Source organism: Cervus canadensis, chromosome X (genome assembly GCF_019320065.1).
Source record: "Cervus canadensis isolate Bull #8, Minnesota chromosome X, ASM1932006v1, whole genome shotgun sequence".
Taxonomy (NCBI): Eukaryota; Metazoa; Chordata; class Mammalia; order Artiodactyla; family Cervidae; genus Cervus; species Cervus canadensis.
In genome coordinates, this window is record NC_057419.1 from 67,720,945 (window position 1) to 67,743,576 (window position 22,632).

At 37.1% G+C, this 22,632-nt stretch overlaps 1 protein-coding gene across 9 annotated transcripts in view; it reads left to right on the forward strand.

The window, feature by feature from the left end:
* DMD (dystrophin) overlaps positions 1-22,632 on the forward strand; it is a 2,532,480-nt gene that overhangs the window by 1,161,769 nt on the left and 1,348,079 nt on the right. For all 9 annotated transcript variants that reach the window (XM_043457704.1, XM_043457699.1, XM_043457698.1 and 6 more), the window contains 4 exons: positions 4,720-4,833; positions 5,781-5,936; positions 12,079-12,249; positions 19,453-19,635. In XM_043457704.1, the coding sequence (XP_043313639.1) occupies positions 4,720-4,833; positions 5,781-5,936; positions 12,079-12,249; positions 19,453-19,635 (624 nt within the window). The remainder of the gene's footprint in view (positions 1-4,719; positions 4,834-5,780; positions 5,937-12,078; positions 12,250-19,452; positions 19,636-22,632) is intronic.

A 22,632-nucleotide genomic window follows, 5' to 3' on the forward strand; every position in this document is an offset into this window, starting at 1 on the left:
GGCATGATCTTAGTTTTTGATTGTTGAGTTTTAAGCCAGTTTTTCCACTCTCCTCTTTCACCTTCATCAAGAGGTTCTTTAGTTCCTCTTTGCTTTCTACCATAAGGGTGGTGTTGTCAACAAATCTGAGGTTATTGGTATTTCTCCCGGAAAACTCAATTCCAGCTTGTGCTTCATCCAGCCTGGCATTTCACATGTATTCTGCACATAAGTTAAATAAGCAGGGTGACAATATACAGCCTGGACATACTCCTTTCCCAATTTGGAACCACTCATTTTTGCAGGTCTGGTTCTAACTTTTGCTTCTTGACCTGCATACAGATTTCTCAGGAGATGGGTAATGTGTTCTGGTTCCCATGTCTTAAAGAATTTTCCAAAGTTTGTTATGATCCACACAGTCAAAGGCTTTGGCATAGTCAATAAAGCAGAAGTAGATGTTTTTTCTGGAACTCTCTTGCTTTTTCTATGATCCAATGGATATTGGCAATTTGATCTCTGGTTCCCCTGCCTTTTCTAAATCCAGCTTTAAATCCAGCTTGAACATCTGGAAGTTCTCAGTTAATGTAGTGTTGAAGCTTAGCTTAGAAAATTTTAAGAATTACTTTGCTAGCTTGTTAGATGAGTGCAATTTTGTGGTAGTTTGAACATTCTTTGGCATTGCCCTTCTTTGGGATTGGAATGAAAACTGACCTTTTCCAGTCCTGTGGCCAGAGCTGAGTTTTCCAAGTTTGCTAGCATATTGAGTATAGCACTTTGACAGCATCATCTTTTAGGATTTGAAATAGCTCAGCTGGAATTCCATCGTCCCCACTAGTTTTGTTCATAGTGATGCTTCCTAAAGCCCACTTAATTTCACATTCCAGGAATTCTGGCTCTAGGTGAGTGATCACACCATCGTGGTTATCTGGGTCATTAAGATCTCTTTTGTATAGTTCTTCTGTGTATTCTTGTCACCTCTTCTTAATATCTTCTGCTTCTGTTAGGTCCATACCATTTCTGTCCTCTATTGAGCCCATGTTTGCATGAAATGTTCCCTTGGTATCTCTAATTTTCTTGAAGAAATCTCTAGTCTTTCCCATTCTATTATTTTCCTTTGTTTCTTTGCATTGTTTACTTAGGAAGGCATTCTTATCTCTCCTTGCTATTCTTTGGAGCTCTACATTCAGATGGGTATATCTTTCCTTTCTCCTTTGTCTTTCACTTCTCTTCTTTTCTCAGCTATTTGTAAGCCTTCTTCAGACAAGCGCTTTACCTTTTTGCATTTCTTCTTCTTTGGGATGGTTTTGATCCCTATCTCCTATATAATGTTACAGACCTCTGTCCATAGTTCTTCAGGCTCTGTCTATCAGATCTAACCCCTTGAATCTGTTTATTTACATATATATAATGGGTGAAGGAGCTTCCCTGTTGATGCAGTACTAAAGAATCTGCCTCCACCCAGGAGATGTGGCTTTGATCCCTGGGTCAGCAAGATACCTTGGAGAAGGAAATGGCAACCCACTCCAGTATTTTTACTTGGAAAATCTCATGGACAGAGGAGCCTGGGGGGCTACAGTCCATGGTGTCACAAGATTCAGACATGACTTAGCGACTAAACCACCACCACCAAATAAAAAGTTATCTGCCATGTAATATGGTCACATAATTTCATCAGCATATTTCACTTGCAATTTTATATATAAATTTGATCCCATCACCTTACACAAACCAACTTCTACTGACTTAATTTGTTTGAATAGTGCCACTTAGTTACCCAAGTATTAGTAAACCAACAACTCACTATAGTCTAAAGTTTAAAACATCTGGTGATGCAGGTGATATCTCTCTTATGTGGTAAATTATTGCAAAAAATGTTAATGCTGGAAAAAAGCTTGAAAGCATCATGGCATGATGGAAAAGCATCAGAATAGCACACTTCTGGATTTAATTCCCAGTCTAGCTACTTGGTTGTTTTTTCTTACCATTCACAAACCAAAAGACCTAGCAGTTTTAATTATTTTTTAAAACACAACAGCTACAGTAATGTTTCTCAAAGTATGAACATATGAGTACATGCATACACATACGCACACATATAAAAACACATTTTTGCCTGAGCTAGTGGCAAAAGAGGGTACAGTTATGTGGTCCTTGCCATCAAGGAGCCCATGTCTGGTGAAGGAGAAAGGTGAGTGTATCCATTTCCCATTGCTGCTGTAATAAGTTGCTGTAAATTTAATGGCTTGAAACAGCACACATATATTGTGGTTCTGAGTATCAAAAGTTCAATGTCAGGCTCAGTGGGCTAAAATCAAGGTATGGACAGGGCTGTGTCCTTTCTGGAGGCTTTAGGAGGAAATTTATTGCCTTCATGGGAAATAGATGGGGAAACAGTGGAAACAGTGTCGGCCTTTATTTTTGGGGGCTCCAAAATCACTGCAGATGGTGATTGCAGCCTGAAATCAAAAGACGCTTACTCCTTGGAAGGAAAGTTATGACCAACCTAGATAGCATATTAAAAAGCAGAGACATTACTTTGCCAACAAAGGTCCGTCTTGTCAAAGTTATGGTTTTTCCAGTGGCCATGTATGGATGTAAGAGTTGGACTGTGAAGAAAACTAAGCACCAAAAAATTGATGCTTTTGAACTGTGGTGTTGGAGAAGACTCTTGAGAGTCCCTTGGACTGCAAGGAGATCCAACCAGTCCATCCTAAAGGAGATTAGTCCTGGGTGTTCACTGGAAGGACTGATGCTGAACCTGAAACTCCAATGCTTTGGCCACCTCATGCGAAGAGCTGACTCATTGGAAAAGACCCTGATGCTGGGAGGGATTGGGGGCAGGAGGAGAAGGGGACGACAGAGGATGAGCTGGTTGGATGGCATCACCGACTCGATGAACATGAGTTTGAGTAAAGTCCGGGAGTTGGTGATGGACAGGGAGGCCTGGCGTGCTGCGATTCATGGGGTCACAAGGAGTCGGACACAACTGAGCGACTGAACTGAACTGAACTGAACTTTTAGTTTTGGGAAACTACAATCTTGGTTCATATTTCCATCTTCATCTTTAAAGCCAGGAGTGTAGCACCTCCCAATTTCTCTCTTATACTCCTGCCTCTATCTTAATAAGGATCTTTGATCGTATTGTGCCCATTTGGATAACCCAGGATCATCTCCTTATCTTGATATCCTTAACTTAATCACATCTGCAAATTCCTTTTTGCCATGTAAGGCACCATATTGACAGCTTCCAGGGATGGGGCCTGAAATCTCGAAGGGTCATTGTTTAACCTGTCAGGGTAAGTAATAAAACAGTGCAGTGAGCATGACAGTAGAAAGAGAAGAAAAGCAACACAGACTGGGAAAAGGAGTTATGGTTTGTTCTTGGGATATGAGTTATCTGACTACACCTGGAATACGTAGAATTTAGGCACCTAATAAAAGATGGAGGAAGAGTTCCTGACAAAATGAAGCAGCGTGTTCAATTAACTGAAAGTTGTTCAATATTGGAGAGATAAAAGATGTGTCTGGAGATTAAGAAAAGAGGTGATTGGAAAAGTAGTCTGAGAGCAGATCAGGAATGAGTTGGATGCCATGCTTTGGAATATGAATTATAATCTAACCATGATGGGATTAACATAATGACAATGTGGAACTATTATTGGTACTTCAAGAGGAGGGAGATAAAATAATATATATTTTTTAAACATCACTTTGAGAAGAAGAAGGAGGTGAGAAGAATATTGGTACCATTGGGGAGAATGGGTTAGAGTAGGGTGAGACTGAAGTAGATACCAGAAAGAGCTAATGTAGTAGTCAAAGAGGCAGTGGTAAGATCTGAACTAGGAGAGTGGTGATGTGGGCTAAAGAGCAAAGCTAGATTCAGGAAATGTCAGCCAGATAATAATGTTGAAGTCTTTAGATTTAGTCAGATGCTTTTAAAGTCATTATTATTTGTCATATTGAAGAGGGAAATTTCTGAGAAACACACATTTTCAATAGAAATCTAATTAAAAAAGGACAAAATAGCACATCTGGATAGCATAGTTGAATTGTAAACAGATAAAGAAGTTTGGCAAACCACACACTTGAAATGTACCCCTAAAAGGAGCAAGAAAAATGGCATTATGTAAAAAAAAAATGATGGGATGTACTTGGCTATTTACAAATGAATAAAGATGACATTTTCCATTTGATCATTACGTCAACTTGGTTGAGCAAATCAGAAATTAAAAGCACAAGTTTTCTTTCTTTAAAGATGACAACATCTTGGTCTGAAAGTTCTCCACTGGAGGGGCTATTTAAACTGTCAACTGTAGAAAACAATTTGTGGAAGTTCAGGTTTAGGGAGGCTATAAAGACACCATTACATTGACTTTATTGTTCATAGTTTGTTTTATGTACTGTAAGGGCACATTGTTAGTATTATCATGAGTTGTTTTGTAACTTAAAATTTCTCTAGAGGCGGATGTGATTTAATGTTCTCAAGAGTAACATCATAAAACCACATTTGGTAGTAATTTTTTATTTTTAACAATAGCAGACTTCATACGCCAGTGCTCACAGAGCAGACCATAAAAATGCAGTCTTAGTGGAAATATTCTTTTCCTGAAGAGCTACTTAGAGATATTCTTCAACCATGGGAATTGTTCGCGGGCTTGTGTTCAAACATATCACCATGATGAATTGTGTCGAGGGAAATCAGCACCCCAATAATGTGTGAAAATGGGTCTCTGATTCCAGAATCACATAAAAACCTTGAAGAAGTGGATGGCTGAAGTTGATGTTTTCTTGAAAGAGGAATGGCCTGCCCTTGGAGATTCAGAAATTCTTAAAAAACAGCTCAAGCAGTGCAGGGTAAGATTTTTATATGACACTTATTTATATGAAGACTTTGATATGGAAACTATTATTTAATGATATCAATGGTTCTGAACCAGGGGTGGTTTTGTCCCTCTAGGGGACATTTAGCAATGTCTGGAGACATTTTCATTTGTCTCAACTTGAGGTGGGGTAGATGCTGTTGGCTTCTAGTGGATAGAAGCCAGGGGCATATCGTAATATCCTACAATGCAAAGAACAGCACCGCACAACAAAGAATTACCCCGTCCAAAAAGACAGTAGTGCCAAGGTTGAGAAACTGGGCTAAATAAGAGAGAAATAGACAAAATATTGTCTTTTATTCAACACTCACTTTACAATATTATTTTGATATAGCATGCAGTTTAAGCTAAAGGTAAATGATTTTTTTTTGAGTTACTTGTTATATCTTATTACAGAGTGTCAATAAAACTATGTTGCTCTTTCCATGTATGTCACACTGTAGTATAATATAAGACATGTATTTTGAAATAATATTTATTATGCCATTGTCATGCAGTGGGAGGAGAAAAATCTAGCTCTTTCAAGAACTTTCTTTGTGAATAAAAGCTTTAAAAGCAAATCCATTTTATCAATAACCTTCACAGCATCTTGCTATAAACTGCTGCAGCATACTGTGTTGGAAATCAAACCTCCTTCGAAAATAGTAATTTATAAAGCTCATCATTGTTGCATTGTTTTCGAACATGAAGTATTCAGTTTATTTGCTTTTGTAGCTAATCTAAGTAGACTATAGATATATAATTCCCCATTTCATTCATACCATAAAAAGGAACATTTTTTGCAGTATATATTTCAGATTTTAAAGGGAAAAATTCATGTGTAGTGTCATGATTCCTAATTATATGTTTCTTTGTAGCTATGTTGCATTTCTAATTGTGTGGTAATTTTTTCAGCTAACTTAAATTGAGTTGTTTCCTTAGCTTTTAGTCAGTGATATTCAGACAATCCAGCCCAGTCTAAACAGTGTCAATGAAGGTGGACAGAAAATAAAAACTGAAGCAGAACCAGAGTTTGCTTCTAGACTGGAGACAGAGCTCAGAGAACTGAACACTCAATGGGATTACATATGTCGACAGGTATGTCCCATCTCTTTTACGTTGGCTTGCTCCATTTTAATTATGATTTCTTAATGTCTCCCTTCACCATCGACCTTTTAAAAAGTTCAGTCTCTGTGTTGATGCTTTAAAGTATGGTTAAGTAAAACTAGCCTTTGTCTAGCATATAAATTATTTTCATAGTATATATTGAAATAGTGTATATTCATCTTGTTGGAAGTCCTAAAATGGTCTTATTGAATACAGCTGTCATTCTGAATAATAAAGCCCTTTTCTTAGGCATTATTTTTCTTGAATCTTTTCTCCAAAAGACTGCATAACTTAATACATGTAATTGGATCAACAAAGATAGTTTACAATTCTATACTTGATACAGAAATAAAATGAATGAGTAATAGATGCATATGTACAAATATAAATATGTTTCTCTTTTGATTGTAAGATTGATGAGTTTGGCTTCTTCAAACATCTCTTTCAATAGATGGATTAAGATTGGGAAATAGTTGAGAACAGCATAGTAGAAAAAAATATAAGATATATGTACATTCATATCTGAGTTCCTCATTTTTATATGGAAGAGTGTTTTATAGATATTTATTTCCAATTTCAAGATTAAATTGCAGAAGAGTAAATATTACATACAAGTAGCATACATCAAATACTTCTGGTTCAAAAGTGAAATTTTGACCTAAAGCAATGATTACTTTTTAATACACCAATACCTTTTTTGAAGTTAATGAGAGGTTTCATTTTATGTGTATTAGAGCCAGTCAGTCTTTCGTTATTTCTAAGTAACCTTTCAAAGTTGAAAAGAAATCATGCCAAAAGGCAAAAACTAAATTTGAAAAAGAAAGAAATTGAGCCGAGGAAAAGTCAAGGCAAGTCACCCAGCTAATACCATCACTGACAAATGCTCAACTGTTCTATTAACTCACAGATGAGATAGCCCGGGGTCAGCTAGCTTGCATTCTTCTTCTGGATTAAGTCGGTTCTAGAAGGGATGTTAAGGAAAAAAAATAATATTACTTAGAGAATAGATTATATCATTGATGTTTTCCTGGAAGGCCAGTATGAAAAGGATTTGTTTGTTGAATGTTTTTAATGGATGAATAGAAAGAGCAGCACCAATTTATTTAGAGCAAGGGAGGAAACAATAGCAAAAAAAAATCTTTGTGCGAAAATGGATGGGAAAGAAGAGTCATTAATTTTCTTATAAAGCACAGTGAGGATTTACTATTCATACCAAGTACAGTGGGGAGCTATTAGACATTTAGGTATAGGAGTGACATCATGTAAATATTTGCTATATATTCCTCTTATATGAAAAGACTGAAGGGGCACAAGTTGAAGCATGTAGGAATTAAAGTTTTCAGGTAGGAAATGATACTGGCAAATAACAGGGGGAATATTAGTGGAGATTGAGAGACACAAAGAAATTTTAAATGTATAATCCTCTTGTGACTCTGTGTTTGATTGACTGTCCAAACCTCTTCCAATAATTTTCCAAGTTCTTCCACAGAGACAGATGTGATTTGAATTGTTGTTGCTATGATTCATTACTGTTTATTGTTTTTATGTACATTTTCCCATTATACAGTAAGTTGCATGAGGGAAGGGGGTGTGTTATTCTAGGCAACCTGAACCAAAGTGCTTGTGTCAGTCAAACTTTGTAGAGACTCTGTACTTCTGGCCATCTCCAGCAAGCTTATCCCACTCAATGTGATCATTTATTTTTCTTGTTTCTTCTAACCAGTTAGGCAAGTTCTTCCTTGTTGCATTTTTGATCAGGGCTTTCACACTCACTTCCACAATCATTACTCTTACTGCTAACAACGCATTCCTTTCTTGATTTTATGTTTTATTAGACCCCGTTAGAAATGGCAGTACTTGATGAAAGATAAGGCTTGTGGAAAGTTCAGGGTGACAGGGAGGGAGGGATCAAAGCATAGTCAGAGTTTTCCGTTTTGAGCAACACTGTTGGACACCACACCTTCTATGAAAGAAGGAAAAACTGTGCGCTGAGGGAGAAACATAATTGACCAGCTTGGTAGAATGATCAGTGCTTTGGTCATGTTTGTTTTGGAGGCGTATACAGTCAAAATGCATCTGGAATCTAAGTGGGGTGTTTAAACTGAGCATATAAACTATATGCAGAGAAATAAAGATAACATCTGTGTAACTCCTATCTGACAATGAAAGAATTTGTCAGACACACCCTCCCTGTGAATTTTTTGCTAAATTAGATGAAATAAGAACTCTTATGGATGGGGAAGACTTCCTTGTGGATGGAGAGGCAAACAATGTGTAAGGGCAGAGGCTCTGGACCAGGTTGCCTGGGTTTAGATCTTGCCCCCACCATAAGCTACCTCTGTGAGCCTGGAAAAGTCACTTTATCTCTGCACTTCAGTTTCCCAGTCTTTACAGTGTGATGATATTACTACTTACTTTATAAGAATTTTAACATTCTTCTATAGTTAAATGAATTTGTGTGTATAAGGTGTGTAGTTCTATATCTAGCATAGAGTAACCACTATGTACATACTTGTTCAATAAAATAAACAAGAGATGAAATAGACATAAAGCTGCATATGTAAAATTATAAAATATGTGTAATTTCTAAATAATGTATAGATATATATTTTAATTATTGGTGACTATAAACTTAGAGTTACCAAGAAACACTGGATTGAGTGTCAAGGCGGGTGCCATTCTGGCACCTTGCAGATCATTATCTTTCTCTGATTCAGTACATCTTTTGGGTTCAGTCACCCACAGACCACTGGGTCACTCTGCCTCATTCCTTGCATATTTTAACACCTAACTCACTGTTATTCCTGTCCTAATTCTGGGTGATTTCAGTATCTTCTTAGATGGTTCTTCCCATTCCTGAGCCCTTGGTTACTTAATATCCACTCCAATGATTTTCATCTTCTACCCTGCCTCAGCCACCCACTCCCAGCTTCATAACCTAGACAATGTCTCTAGCAGTAACGTCTTTATAATTTTACCCTTGAGCATCCTGCCCTGCAGCCTCCAGCATACACACAATACAGCCACTGTGGAGCCTGTATGGAGATTCCTCAGAATTAAAATAGAGCTGCCCGAGGGTCTAGCACTCCCACTTCTGGGTATATTTCCAAAGGAAACAAAATCAGAATTTCTCAAAGAGATGTCTGTACACCCAAATTCATTGCAGCATTACTCACAATAGCCAAGATAAGGAGACAACCTAAGTGCTGGTCAGGGAGAAACACATAAAGAAGATTCTGTGTGTGTGTGTGTGTGTGTGTGTGTGTGTGTGTGTGTGTATACATATATACATACATATAGACAAAGGGGTATTATTCTGAGAAAGAAGGAAAGCCTGTGATTTGCAACAACCTGGATGAAACTTGAGGGTATTATATTAGGTGAAATAAATCAGATAGAAAAAAACAAATACAGTCTTATCTCAGTCAAACATGAAATCTAAAAAAGTCAAACTCAAGAGAGTAGAATGGATATTACTATGGTTTAAAGAGTGAGGGAGATGAAGAGATTCTGGTTAAGTGGTACAGACTTCTCATTTATGATGAGGGAGTCCTTGGGATCTCAAGTTCCATGGACAGTGGAGCCTGGCAGGCTACAGTCCATGGGCCTGCAAAGTCAGACACACCTGAGTGACCAAGCACATACCTAGCCCATTTACAATACGACGACTATAGCTGACAATTCTGTATTATATAAAGTATTCTATAATTTCTTTATATATGAACCTTGCTAGGAGAGTAAATCTTTAATGTTTTCATAATAAAAAGAAAAATGGTAATTTGTGTGATGATGAAGGCATTGACTAATCTTGTTGTAATCATTTCACAGTAGGTGTATATACCTTAAACAGTGTTTTAACTCAATTGTATCTTAACAAATGTTGTCGGGGAGTGGAGTGGGGTCGGGCAGTGCTGAATGTTAGATTTACAAATTCTGGAACAGGAAACATGAAGAACTTTCTGTTTTATAAAGCAGTTGATGCAGTGTAATCTGCTGAAACTGCAGGGGTAGACTGGGCAATTTCAGGCTAGACAGTTGGCGTTACTCAGGTAATAAAGGTGAAGGAGAAAGTATGATTTTAACCTCAACCTTTTCACAGAAATCCTTCTAAAATGTGAAACCGCAAAAAATTCATCTCTTTCTGATCAGATGTAGAGCGGAATGTTAACTTTGGAAAAGACCTTGGAAATCATCTAGTCCAACTTTTAGGTTAATTAAGAAGTGGAGATAAATGGAGTGATGTTTCCAGATTCACTTAGCTTGTTAGTGATTGATTCCAGGTATCCTGATTCCAAAGCTGGTGCTCTTTCCATTGCACTCATTCTGTCACTTCAAAATGACTTCCTACTTTTCTTTCCTTTGAAAATCACTCCTGATCCCTTTCTTCTGGTTTCGTTTTATAGCATGCATTATATATATATAGTTTTTTGTTACAAGTCTTTGGCTAAGTTTTGTTAGTCATTCTAATATTATTGCCTCTGTGCCAACCACCTCCAAAGATTATAGCAGAATATCCAAGTAGAAATTTAACAGCTTGTTTACTTGGGCTTATTATAGGTTCATTGACTATGCAAAATCATCTTTGTACTTTAACTAGTATAATTGTTAGATATGTGGTTCTAGCTGTGTTACAATGAAACATATACTTATGTTTCAATAGGTCAAGTTCTACTTTCTCCTAGGAGAGTAAAGTTCTTTAAGTAGCTTTAATTTAACTACATTAGGCTTAAGGTAGTTGTAAAGTATAAGAAAAATTAACATGAACATGGTACTGCATATATTTTATATTTGGTAAAGTACCATGAAAATGTTGTTTTATTAAAACTATGCCTTTTATATTAAGACTTTAAATTACAGCTGTATTATTTAAAAGATGCATTCTACTTAATCCCAGAGAGAAGAATAACATCATTTGAGTAGAGTTATTTTTTAAGGTAAAAGAGATGCACTATATATCGTTATTCTAATACTAAATTGAAATTTTCCCTAAGTGTGTTACAGCAGAGTACTTTGAATAAGCTATTAACATGCATGATCTCTTGGGTATTTTAAGTTTTGCTATCTTTCTAGTTAAAAAGTAATACATTCTGTTATAAAGTTAGTATTACAGAAATATATGAGACTTTATAAAGTAAGAGTCTCCTATCACACATGCTTTTTTACACCTTTTTTAATGTAAAATTATATACTAGACAGTTTTTGCTTCAGTACAGATGCATCAGTGCTCCATGATATCCCATTCTGTATGTGTACATGTGTGTCCCACAATTTATTTAACTAATCTTCCATGAAAGCACCTTTGGGTTCGTTTTCAATATGTTGCTATCTTCAAAGCTGAATTGAATAGTGTACATGCAACTATGTACACATCGTTTTATATGTGGGAGAGTAGGCTCAAATTGATGACCATTAAGGCATTTAATGCATTTTGCCAGTTTACTGTCTAAAAGGTTTTACTGTGGTGTATATTTCCTTCAACAGGTATGAAACCTTTGTTTTCCCACATCCCTATTCAAACCTGGCATTCTAATTAGGCTTTTTTCTAATCTCATATTTGAAAATATACTAATTTAACTTCATTTGCTATTATCTAACTATAAATGATACTGAACATCTTTTCACATATATATGGCCTCATTTTCATTTTATTTCTGTGAATTACATGACTGTATTTTTTATTCATTTTCCTTTTTTATGAGAGTTTTCTATAGGTATATGATTATTAAGTTCCTGGGATATTTGAAATTGTAAAACGGCATCAAAGAGTGCAAAGAATTTCTACTTCTATGTATGCCAATAAATTCAGTTTTCCAACTGAAACATATCATGAAAAAAATGTTTTTCTTTACTCTCCATTTGCAGAAATGAATTACCATATACAACAGCTAAATTGTGGTCTTAGGGGAATCTGTCCATTATGCCAAGTAAATGCTTATATCTTATTTTAACACTTATGTGAAATTAAGTGTATCCGATTGCCATGAGTTATTTTCCTCATTCATGCAAGCTATTTACTTCTAGCTTCATCTTTTCCAAGCTTTCTATTATTTACAGACTCGTCAATAATAGTATAATGATAATGTTTTATGACTTTCAATATTCATGCTTTACTTATTGGTTTGTTTTATGGAAGGTCTATGCCAGAAAGGAGGCCTTAAAGGCAGGCTTGGATAAAACTGTAAGCCTTCAGAAAGATTTGTCAGAGATGCATGAATGGATGACACAAGCCGAAGAAGAATACCTGGAGAGAGATTTTGAATATAAAACCCCAGATGAATTACAGACAGCAGTTGAAGAGATGAAGGTAAAAGAAACCAGATAAAACAAATTGTGATTCTGCACAGTCTGCTCTTTTCTTGGTTTAATAGTAGAGGTTGCTTTTTGATTAATTTAGCTTCAACTTTGATATGTATTGTATAGAATGCTTAAACTTTTTATTTATTAATTTTATGTATTGTGGTCAAAACATAAATATTGATAATCACAGTTTGGAACATTTTCCCCTTAAAATTATGTACTATTAAGAGATTAGACTCAGCTACTCATATCAGATGTTTCTAGCCGATGCAAATTCAAACTGGAAAAGTGTCAAAGTGTTGGTGAAATGACAGTTGAAAATGTCATCAATAGGCTTTGTTAATTTGGTGCTTTAAAGGGGTTTCTTACAATTTGGCAGTACTAAATATTTCAGCTGATGGTCTTTAATATGGATGAAAGACTGTGTTTACATGAGCTTCTCTTGAATCAGTAAGATAAAATAAATAACATTGATTTATGACCAAGGAAACTGGTATATAGCTAGGACTTGCAGGTGAAGCCAGGTAATTGAATCTACACAATGGCATTGTAGTATGGCCCTGGGCAACTCAATAGTCAGTGTAATCCTCTTATTTTTCATGTGTAAGTCATTTCATTTCATAACTTGAAAGTATAAACTGAAAAATAAAACTTGCATGTAAGTAAATTGCCTACCTCAGAGTGAGCACTCAATGATTTGCAGCTATAATGATAAATATCTTCACATAGTAGCAATAACACATTATTTAACATTAGCCTAGGTGAACTATTAATAGATATTTGTTTAGTTTGAAGCCTCGTGACAGAGCAAAATCATTTTAGAGCCAAGCACTTGGGTTTAAAACCTGCTTTGACCCCTTGCCAACTGTGTAACCTTGGGTAAGTTACATAAACCCAGTGAACTTTCATTCCTTTGTTTGTGATCTGGATATCACAATACCTACTTTTCAGAATCATGTGAAAGATGAAACATGAAAGTCCTAATATAATACACAAAGTAGATGCCCCAAACTAGTTAATTATTATTATGATTTTTATTATCATTGCTGCAAGGTAAGAAATTAATTATATGTACTTTATTATATAGTTTTTATGATTATTCAGTGAATATTGTAATTAAGAGCAGAATGTACTCACATGAAGTAAGTACAGATGTTTAACTGTATTTTACAGATATTTACAGATATTTAAACTCAGATGTTTAAATATCAAAGGTATATTATGGCATTAGTTACATGTAGAAAATAAAATTAAAATATAGAAGAGTGACTACATTTGGGGAACAGTAATAGTGTCTAGAGTATTAAAAGCTAGAAAATTATTCTCATCTAATAATATCATACACCATTTATCATGAAATATTCATAAATTCATGAGTTCATTCATTTATCAAGAAATATTGTATACTTACTGTGTCAAACACCCTTCTAGACATAGAATATAGTAGTGAGCAATACATAAAAACCCCCTGACTTCTTACAACTTACATTCTCGTTGGTGTCGGGGCAGGCAAAGAATGGAGAAATAAACTCATTTGAGATCATGAGAAGTTGCCTAAAAATAAGCCAATGTTGTGAAATAAATCATAGAGTCTAGTTGGGAGTCAAGGGTGGTGAGATGCTGTTTTACAAAGGGTTGATTTGTGAGGAATTATATTTAAAATGAGATATAAATCATAAGAAAAAGGCAACCTTACAGAAGTATTATCGGGGCACATTCCAGTCAGAAGGAAGAGTTCCTGCAAAGACCCTAAGGCTATCTGGGGAGAGAATGAAGCCCACCTATCTGAAGAGAGTAAAACAGGACAAATGACCTGAGATGATTTGGAGAGGCGAAGTAGGTATCTGCCGACACAGCAGATTTGTGGGACATGGAGGGGTTTTCATTCTAAGTGAAATGACAGAGCCGTCAGGAGGTCTATAATTATTTTAGGTTTGACTGTGGGGAGGTCACCATGAGGGAAGTTACATCATTACAGAATATAAGAGCTGGAGTGTATTTTGAAAGGAAACTTGTTTACATGTCTCTTTGATGGTCAGAGAACAGATATTCCTAGATGAGTCAAATAGTTCACTCCTAGTCATAGGCTTTATCTGACTATATTTCCCTCTCTCCCTATTCCATTCTAAGCCACGCCCTCCTGTGCCATCTCATTCCGTTCCATACTGTCGTGTGAAGCCTGTGCCTGCCCATTGCCTTTGCCCTCACATCTCAGCCCTTCATGGCTGTGCTTACCCTCGCTCCCTATGCTGCATAGCCACGGCTTCAGGTCCCAAAGTAAAGAATCAGCAGTCAGCACACGTTCAGCTGTTCTGTTTTTCCCAGTTCCTCCGTTTGTCTCTGGCCCTCTTCCCTCATTCCTTGAACACGTTGCTTATCTGGCTAACTGTTCAGTCAGATCGCTTTTTCTTATCCAGTCCAGGAGAGTAGACTGTCTCAAATTTAAAACTAATTTATAAAAAAATCCCTGACATGAGTGGCCCAGCCCCTCAGCCCACATTGATTTGCATGTTTAAAAAACTGATCTAGCTACAACATCGGTGCAGATGGGCGTAAGAGTGAAAAGAGGAGCAGCTCAGACAGCCTGGGCCAGTAGCAGCAAAGGGAGCTGGCGTTTTCTGGTCTTCTGTTTTCCAGTCAAGGTAATTGCTTTGGGTCTGTCTGCCTACACAAAAGGGAGTGATAGACCCTTGTCCAGGCCTTCACCTGTGTTCATGTTGTGAGCACATTTATCTTTATTGCTGGAAGAGAGTGATAAACCTACTTTGGCATCTCTCCTCAATATACTCAGGCAAAAAGTAGAGACTTTCTTCTGTTTCTTTACTTTCTGCTCCTGTATTTTACTTGATAATCCTGTTTTTGACTTTTTTCTCTGTGAACAATGTTTTTTATATTAGCATCAAAGAGCCAAGGGAAGTGTTTGATTAGAAACATCTTATTCCAAATGTCTTTAGGAGGCCTGCAGTAAGTCTATATTGAATTTTTTTAAATATCAATCCCTTTTAAAAAAAAATTCTGAAATTTCAGTTTTTCATTATTTTCTTTTTAATTTGTTTTTACACCATGTTAACTCCAGTCCTAGGTTTACCTGGACTTCAGTTCAGTTGCTCATTTGTGTCTAACTCTTTGTGACCCCATGGACTGCAGCACGCCAGGCTTCCCTGTCCATCACCAACTCCCAGAGCTTGCTCAAACTCACGTCCATTGAGTTGGTGATACCATGCAACCATCTCAACCTCTTTTGTCCACTTCTCCTCCTGCCTTCAATCTTTCCCAGCATTAGTTTTTTACAATTAGTTCTTCACATCAAGTGGTCAAAGTATTGGAGCTTCAGCCTCGGCATCAGTCCTTCCAATGAATATTCAGCACTGATTTCCTTTAGGATTGACTGGTTGGATTTCCTTGCAGACCAAGGGACTCTCAGGAGTCTTCTCCAATACCACAGTTCAAAAGCATCAATTCTTTGGCGCTCAGCCTTCTTTAAGGTCCAACTCTCACATCCATACATGACTAGTCAAACCACAACTTTGACTAGACGGAACTTTGTTGACAGAGTAGTGTCTCTGCTTTTTAATATGCTGTCTAGGTTTGGTCATAGCTTTTCTTCCAAGGACCAAGTGTCTTTTAATGGCTGCAGTCACCATCTGCAGTGACTTTGGAGCCCATGAAAATAAAATGTCATTGTTTCCCCATCTATTTCCCATGAAGTGATGGGATGAGATGCCATGATCTTAACTTTTTGAATGTTGACTTTTAAGCCAGCTTTTTCACTCTCCACTTTCACCTTCATCAAGAGGCTCTTTAGTTCCTCTTCTCTTTTTGCCATAAGGGTGGTATCATCTGCATGTCTGAGGTTATTGGTATTTCTTCCAGCAATCTTGACTTTAGCTTGTGCTTCATCCAGCCTGGCATTTTGCATGATGTACTCTGCATATAAGTTAAATAAGCAGGGTGACAGTATACAACCTTGACATATTCCTTTCCCAATTTGGAACCAGTTCGTTGTCCCATGTCTGGTTCTAACTGTTGCTTCTTGACGAGTATACAGGTTTCTCAGGAGGCAGGTAAGGTGGTCTGGTATTCCAGTCTCTTTAAAATACCTTCACTTAATATACATGCATTTGCTGTTCTCATTCTATGGGGGACAGGCTAGAGCAATAATTCTCGCAATGGAGTGAGCATCAGAATCACTTGGAAGGCTATTAAAACAAAGTTCTATGGCCAACCCTAGGATTCCTTATTTAGTGAATCTAGGCTGGACCCTGAGAATTTTAATTTGTAAAAAGTTTCCGGGTCATGCCTAGGAGTAAATTTGGTGGTTCCAAGGAACCATATTTAGAGAACCACTGGTTCAAGATACTGGCAGTGAAAGGTGTCTGAGCTTATGATGGTTAGCTTCATAGAAATATATAGAACAGGAGACTTCCCTGGTGGTCCAGTGGTTAAGAATCTGCTTTACAATGCAAGGGACCCAGGTTTGATCTTTTGTCTGTGAAAATGCCATATACCATGGAGCACCTAAGCCCATATAACACACTACTGAATCAGCACTCTAGAACCCACGAGCTGCAACTAGTGAGCGTGCACACTGTTTCTACTGAAGCCTGTGTGCCTAGAACCTGTTCTCCACCACAGGAGAAGCCATCACAATGAAAAGCCATGTGCTGCAACTAGAGAAAGCCTACATGCAGCAATGAAGACCCACCACAGCCAAAAATAAGTAAATAAATCTTTAAAAAAAATTATATGGAACAAAAGCTACCACTTGTGAGGAGGATTATGCCTAAACTATACCATTTAGTTTTCTGTCTTTAGAATGTAGAAATTATCAAACTCAAATCCAAATCCTACAACATATTTGAATACCCTCTTAATCATATAACCCATGGTTGTCCATGGTGTGTATTCTCCCTCATTACTAAAAGAAATAAACTCAGCTTGTTCAACTGTGGGAGTGTTGCTGTGGGTTACTATGAAGACTAACCTTGAGATGAGCTTTCAAGCCTAAGTACAATGGAGAAATTGCTCATGGTCTCCTTTTCTCATATCTTTCTTCTCTGAACCTTTTGAAATTATAAAACTGATTTTTAAAAAAGAAGAAGTTTTGAATGTCTAAGTAGCAAGGGGAAATATTTCTCATTATGCTTTTTTAATAGTTGCATGGGTTGTTCATAACTTGTATGAAATGCAATTTCATTCACTGGATGTACTGGATCATGTTTCTCCTCCTCATGGAGGATTTGAGATGGGCTTAAGACAAGCTGTGTGAAAGATGACATGCAACTCCCAGGAGGATTTACTTTAAACTCACTGAACCTCAGTTCTTGGATGTATAACATAAAGAAAACAAAACTCATTTCACACGATTTTGTTAAAGCTCCAGTGAGTTCACACATATAACATGTCATGGCACACAGCAGCACACACCAAGTGATTAATATTTATCAAAGTCTTTTTAATGCTAAAATTGCAATAGCCAAAATATGATTTGTGTCGAACAAATTCCATGCTCAGTGTCAAAAAACAGATTTATTTTAGAATTTTGAAATAAAATTTCAATTGATTAAAATCAGTGAAGGAAATCATTTAATAGTCAAAAGAGCTTGCATTTGCCATCATATTTTACACATTTTAAGGCAGTATGGGCCTAAATCCAAAGACAAAACAGGATCATGTTGAAAAGTAGAAAGGCATTTTATAGCTGACTTTGTCCATTTACCTGCGAGAACCTGAATTTCTTTACCTGAGTGCTTCTGAGTCCACCGAATCCCACTCTTTCCATCTGAGTCTGGCTTCACATACCAGGAAATTCACATTTCCCCAACAGTGTTCAACCAGTGATGGGAGACTGTGTGTGAATTTCTCAGTGCCCTCACCCTTGAGTGGGATAAACCTGAGCCATGTGTTTCCTCCACTTCCCAGGTGGCTCAGTGGGAAAGAATCTGCCTACCAATGCAGGAAGATATGGATTTGATCTCTAGGTCGGGAAGATCCCTGGAGAAGGAAATGGAAACCCACTCCAGTATTCTTGCCAGGAAAATCGCATGGACAGAGGAGCCCAGCAGGCTATAGTCCATGGGGTCGCAAAGAGTTGGACATGACTGAACAACTGAACACACACAGACACACACACCCACACCCACACACACACGTACACGTGTTTCATAGACCTTCCTAGCAGGATTAAACTTGTCACCAACAGCAGTTGCTGGGTTTAATAAGTATACCCTCCCAATCTCCATTTTTTTTCCCATTCCCTACCTCCCTAACACTATTCCCTTCACATCACACATAAATGACTTACGCTTGAAAGCTCATCTCAAGGTTGACCTTCATTGTAACACACAGACCAACAGCAACACTCTGTAGTTGTACAAGTTGAGTTGATTACTTTGGCAGTGAGGGAGAGGACACACCATAGGCCACCATGGGCCATATGAGTAAGTGGGTATTCAAACCTATTGTAGGATTTGGATTTATGTTAGATGATTTAAGGGGGGGTTGATTTAAGGGAGAGTTTAAGGGCTTTGCTTTGGATTTCATGTTGTCACCAAGTAAGAGTAACTCTATGATTGGGTATCTTAATGCATTTTTCTCAGAACGAGAGAAGACTAGAGTGATGCTGAACATGTAATTGATAAAGACTCAGCAGTAACTGACTAATCAGGACAGGGAAGAATCTGATCTTTCTCTTTCTTGCTTTCAGTTACTTAACACTTTTCTGTTACAATATGTTCCTAAATATAGCATTAAGAAGACTTATTTCTGTTAATTATCTTTTGATTTAAATAATGATATTTGTACTGATTTCATTATTCATCCATCTGAGTAATTTATAAAAGTGGTTTCAGTTCTGGCCTATGAGGTTTTTTGAACCTAGTTAGCATTGAAATATTTATTTCTTGCTTATTTTGTGTGTATGGATATATGTGTATGTGTTCTCCACAAATACACATCTGCATACAGACTACTTTTCAAACTATTCTGATTAAAGATCTGTTATATTCTGAGTATACTTTTCCTGCGAGTTTCCAATTGTAACCAAACTGAAATTTATGGAAGTGATTGGAGTCAGTATTGGATTTATTTTTATTAATCTCATTCTAACAGAGACATTACAAGGAAGAAAGATTATGATATGTAGAAATGCATCTTAGAAGTCAAATCATTGCCTTGCTATTAAGAGAGCATTTTTTTTTTAATTTTTCAGAGAGCCAAAGAAGAGGCCCAGCAAAAAGAAGCAAAAGTGCAGCTCCTCACTGAATCCGTAAACAGTGTCATAGCTCAAGCTCCACCTTCAGCACAAGAGGCTTTAAGAAAGGAACTGGACACTCTGACCACCAACTACCAGTGGCTCTGCACCAGGCTGAATGGAAAGTGCAAGACGTTAGAAGTCAGTCACTTTTCTTGATCTTTATCAGTTACTACGTGTTAACTTATGGTTGTCTGTGAAGCATAATGATTAAGAACATGAACTCTGTTTTAAGGGCTACTTAGGCTCAAATTCCTCAGTCAGGCTAACTTACAAGTTAGCTACTGGGGGCCATTTGCTTAACGTTTATAAATGTCGCTATAACGTTTATAAACGTTTATAACGTTATAAATTCCTCAGTCAGGCTAACTTACAAGTTACCTACTGGGGGCCATTTGCTTAATGTTTCCATTCCAGGCTGAATGGAAAATGCAAGACGTTAGAAGTCAGTCACTTTTCTTGATCTTTATCAATTACTACATGTTAACTTATGGTTGTATGTGAAGCATAGTGATTAAGAACATGAACTCTGGTTTAAGGACTACTTAGGCTCAAATTCCTCAGTCAGGCTAACTTAGAAGTTAGCTACTGGGGGCCATTTGTTTAACATTTATAAACGTTTATAAACCATTTGCTTAACGTTTACAACGTTTATAAACCATAACGTTTATAAACGTTTATAAAGTTATAAACTTCCTATCTGTAAAAAGGGCTTAAAAATCAAAGGATGTTGAGAAAATTAAATGAACTGTTATTCTGTTTAAAGTACAGAGGGAGGCTGAAGAGGGAAAGGATATATACGTGTGTGTGTGTGTATGTTTGTATAACTATGACTGATTTGCATTGCTGGATGGTAGAAACCAACAGAACATTGTAAAGCAATTATCCTCCAGTTAAAAGGAAAAAAAGTATTTAGCCTAGCACTCAATAAATGTGAGCCGCTCCCTGTCTAGATCTTTTTATTATGATAATTAATAGGTCACAAAATCCCATGAATAAGTTTTCTCAAGATTTATATTGGGTTGGCTAAGAAGTACATTTGGGTTTTTCTATAAGCTGCAATGGATGTACCCAAATGAACTTTTTAGGCAACCCAATAGAAACTGGTGTCTCAGTTGATTACCATGTAACTGTATCAGAAACAAGTTATGATTCTCCCTGTGAAAGTATTGTTTACTAACAATGGGTATATTGCCAAGGAGCACAAAACTTAACCTGCTATCAAATGCTGATGCTACCAGATACAGCAGACTAGTTAGGCTTTAAGTGCTTCCCTGGTAGTTCAGTCAGTAAAGAATCTGCCTGCAGTGCAAGAGACCTGGGTTCGATCCCTGTGTTGGGAAGATCCCCTGGAGAAGGAAATGGCAACCCACTCCAGTATTCTTGCCTGGAGAATCCCATGGACAGAGGAGCCTAGCAGGTTTCAGTCCATGGGTGGCAAGAGTCAGACATGACTGAGCGACTAAACTACCACCACCAAAGCTATATAAGTATCTCATCAGGGAGATTTTCTGGGGAGAAAGTTTATCTTCTTATAATTGTCTTTATTGATTGCTGTACCCTACAGAGTTCTTTACAAGACATTGTCTACCTAGCATTTTTTGGACATTTTACATAATATCTATTATCATAAGCCCTGCTTTATCTTTTCCACATGCCTTAGTCCTTAGGTTATGATTCTCTGAATATGTCTGCTAAGTAATTCAAGTGTCTCAATTGATTACCATGTAACTGTATCAAAAACAAGCTATGATTCTCCCTGTGAAAGTATTGTTTACTAATAATGGGTATGGTGCCAAGGAGCACAAAACTTAACCTGCTATCAAATGCTGATGCTACCAGATACAGCATCTAGTTGGGCTTTAAATTAAGCCAACTTCTCCTGCACAAACTGAATCATCTTTGTGCATATTATTGATAAAGAATCCAGGTATACCATTGTTGTTGAAAAACATGATTGTTTATGGAACTTTTTTATATTTAGAGACAGATACAAGTCATGGGCTTCCCAGGTGGCTCAGTGGTAAAGAATCTGCCTGCCAATGTCGGTGACAGGAGTTTGATCCCTGGGTCAGGAAGATCCCCTAGAGAAGGAAATGGCAACCCACTCCAGTATTCTTGCCTCAGAAATCCCATGGTCAGAGGAGCCTTGGGGGCTAGAGTCCATGGGGTCACAAAAGAGTTGGACACGACATAACAACCAAACAACAGCAATAAGTCATACCTGTAGAGTTGTTCAGTTGCTAGGTCTTGTCTGACTCTTTATGACCCCATGCACTGCAAATGCACATGCAAGTGCAAAAAGCACCCCAGGCTTCCCTGTCCTTCACCATCTCCCGGAGCAAACTTATGTCCATTGAGTCAGTGATGCCATCCAACCATCTCATCCTCTGTCGTCCTTTTCCCCTCCTGTCTTCAGTATTTCCCAGCATCAGGGTCTTTTCCACTGAGTCAGCTCTTTGCATTAGGTGACCAAAGTACTAGAGCTTCAACATCAGTCCTTCCAATGAATATTCAGGGTATACTTTCAGGGATCATTTCTATTGTTCATTACTAGAGAAGTTTCTCTGAATGTGTAGAGCACCAGTGGAGCAGACCTTTAAAAATATTAAAATAATATCTTTTGCTCTGTACTCGAGATTACCAATATTACAACTCCCAGGTTTCTCCATTATCAGTTCTACTTCCGTCTTTATTTATCAGTCCCTGTTCTTTTTTTATCCAATTTACTCCTCACACACTTGACTAGTGCCTCAGTAGTTCCCAGGAACTATTATAGCTGCTGAGGATATAAAGGGGAATCTCTTTGATTCATGCCATGTCAATACTACAGAAAATAAAGAACGGAGGGGAAGAGATGGCACTGATAGTTTCCAGGAAATCAGAACTGATTCACTATTTGGTTATATGAGAGAAGGACTTTTTATATCTAGGAAGTTGCTTTCTGCTAGTAGTCAAATAAAACATTTTAATATTATTTTCTTAAGTTCTTAGTTTCCTTACATCTTCATTGTTCTTTGCTTTGTATTATTCAAGTTGTTCACTTAAAAATACACTACTCCTCCAGGAATTTGTTTTGGGGTATATTTTCCAAAGAAATATTTATTTTTGTATTAAGAACAACATTTTTAATCTTTT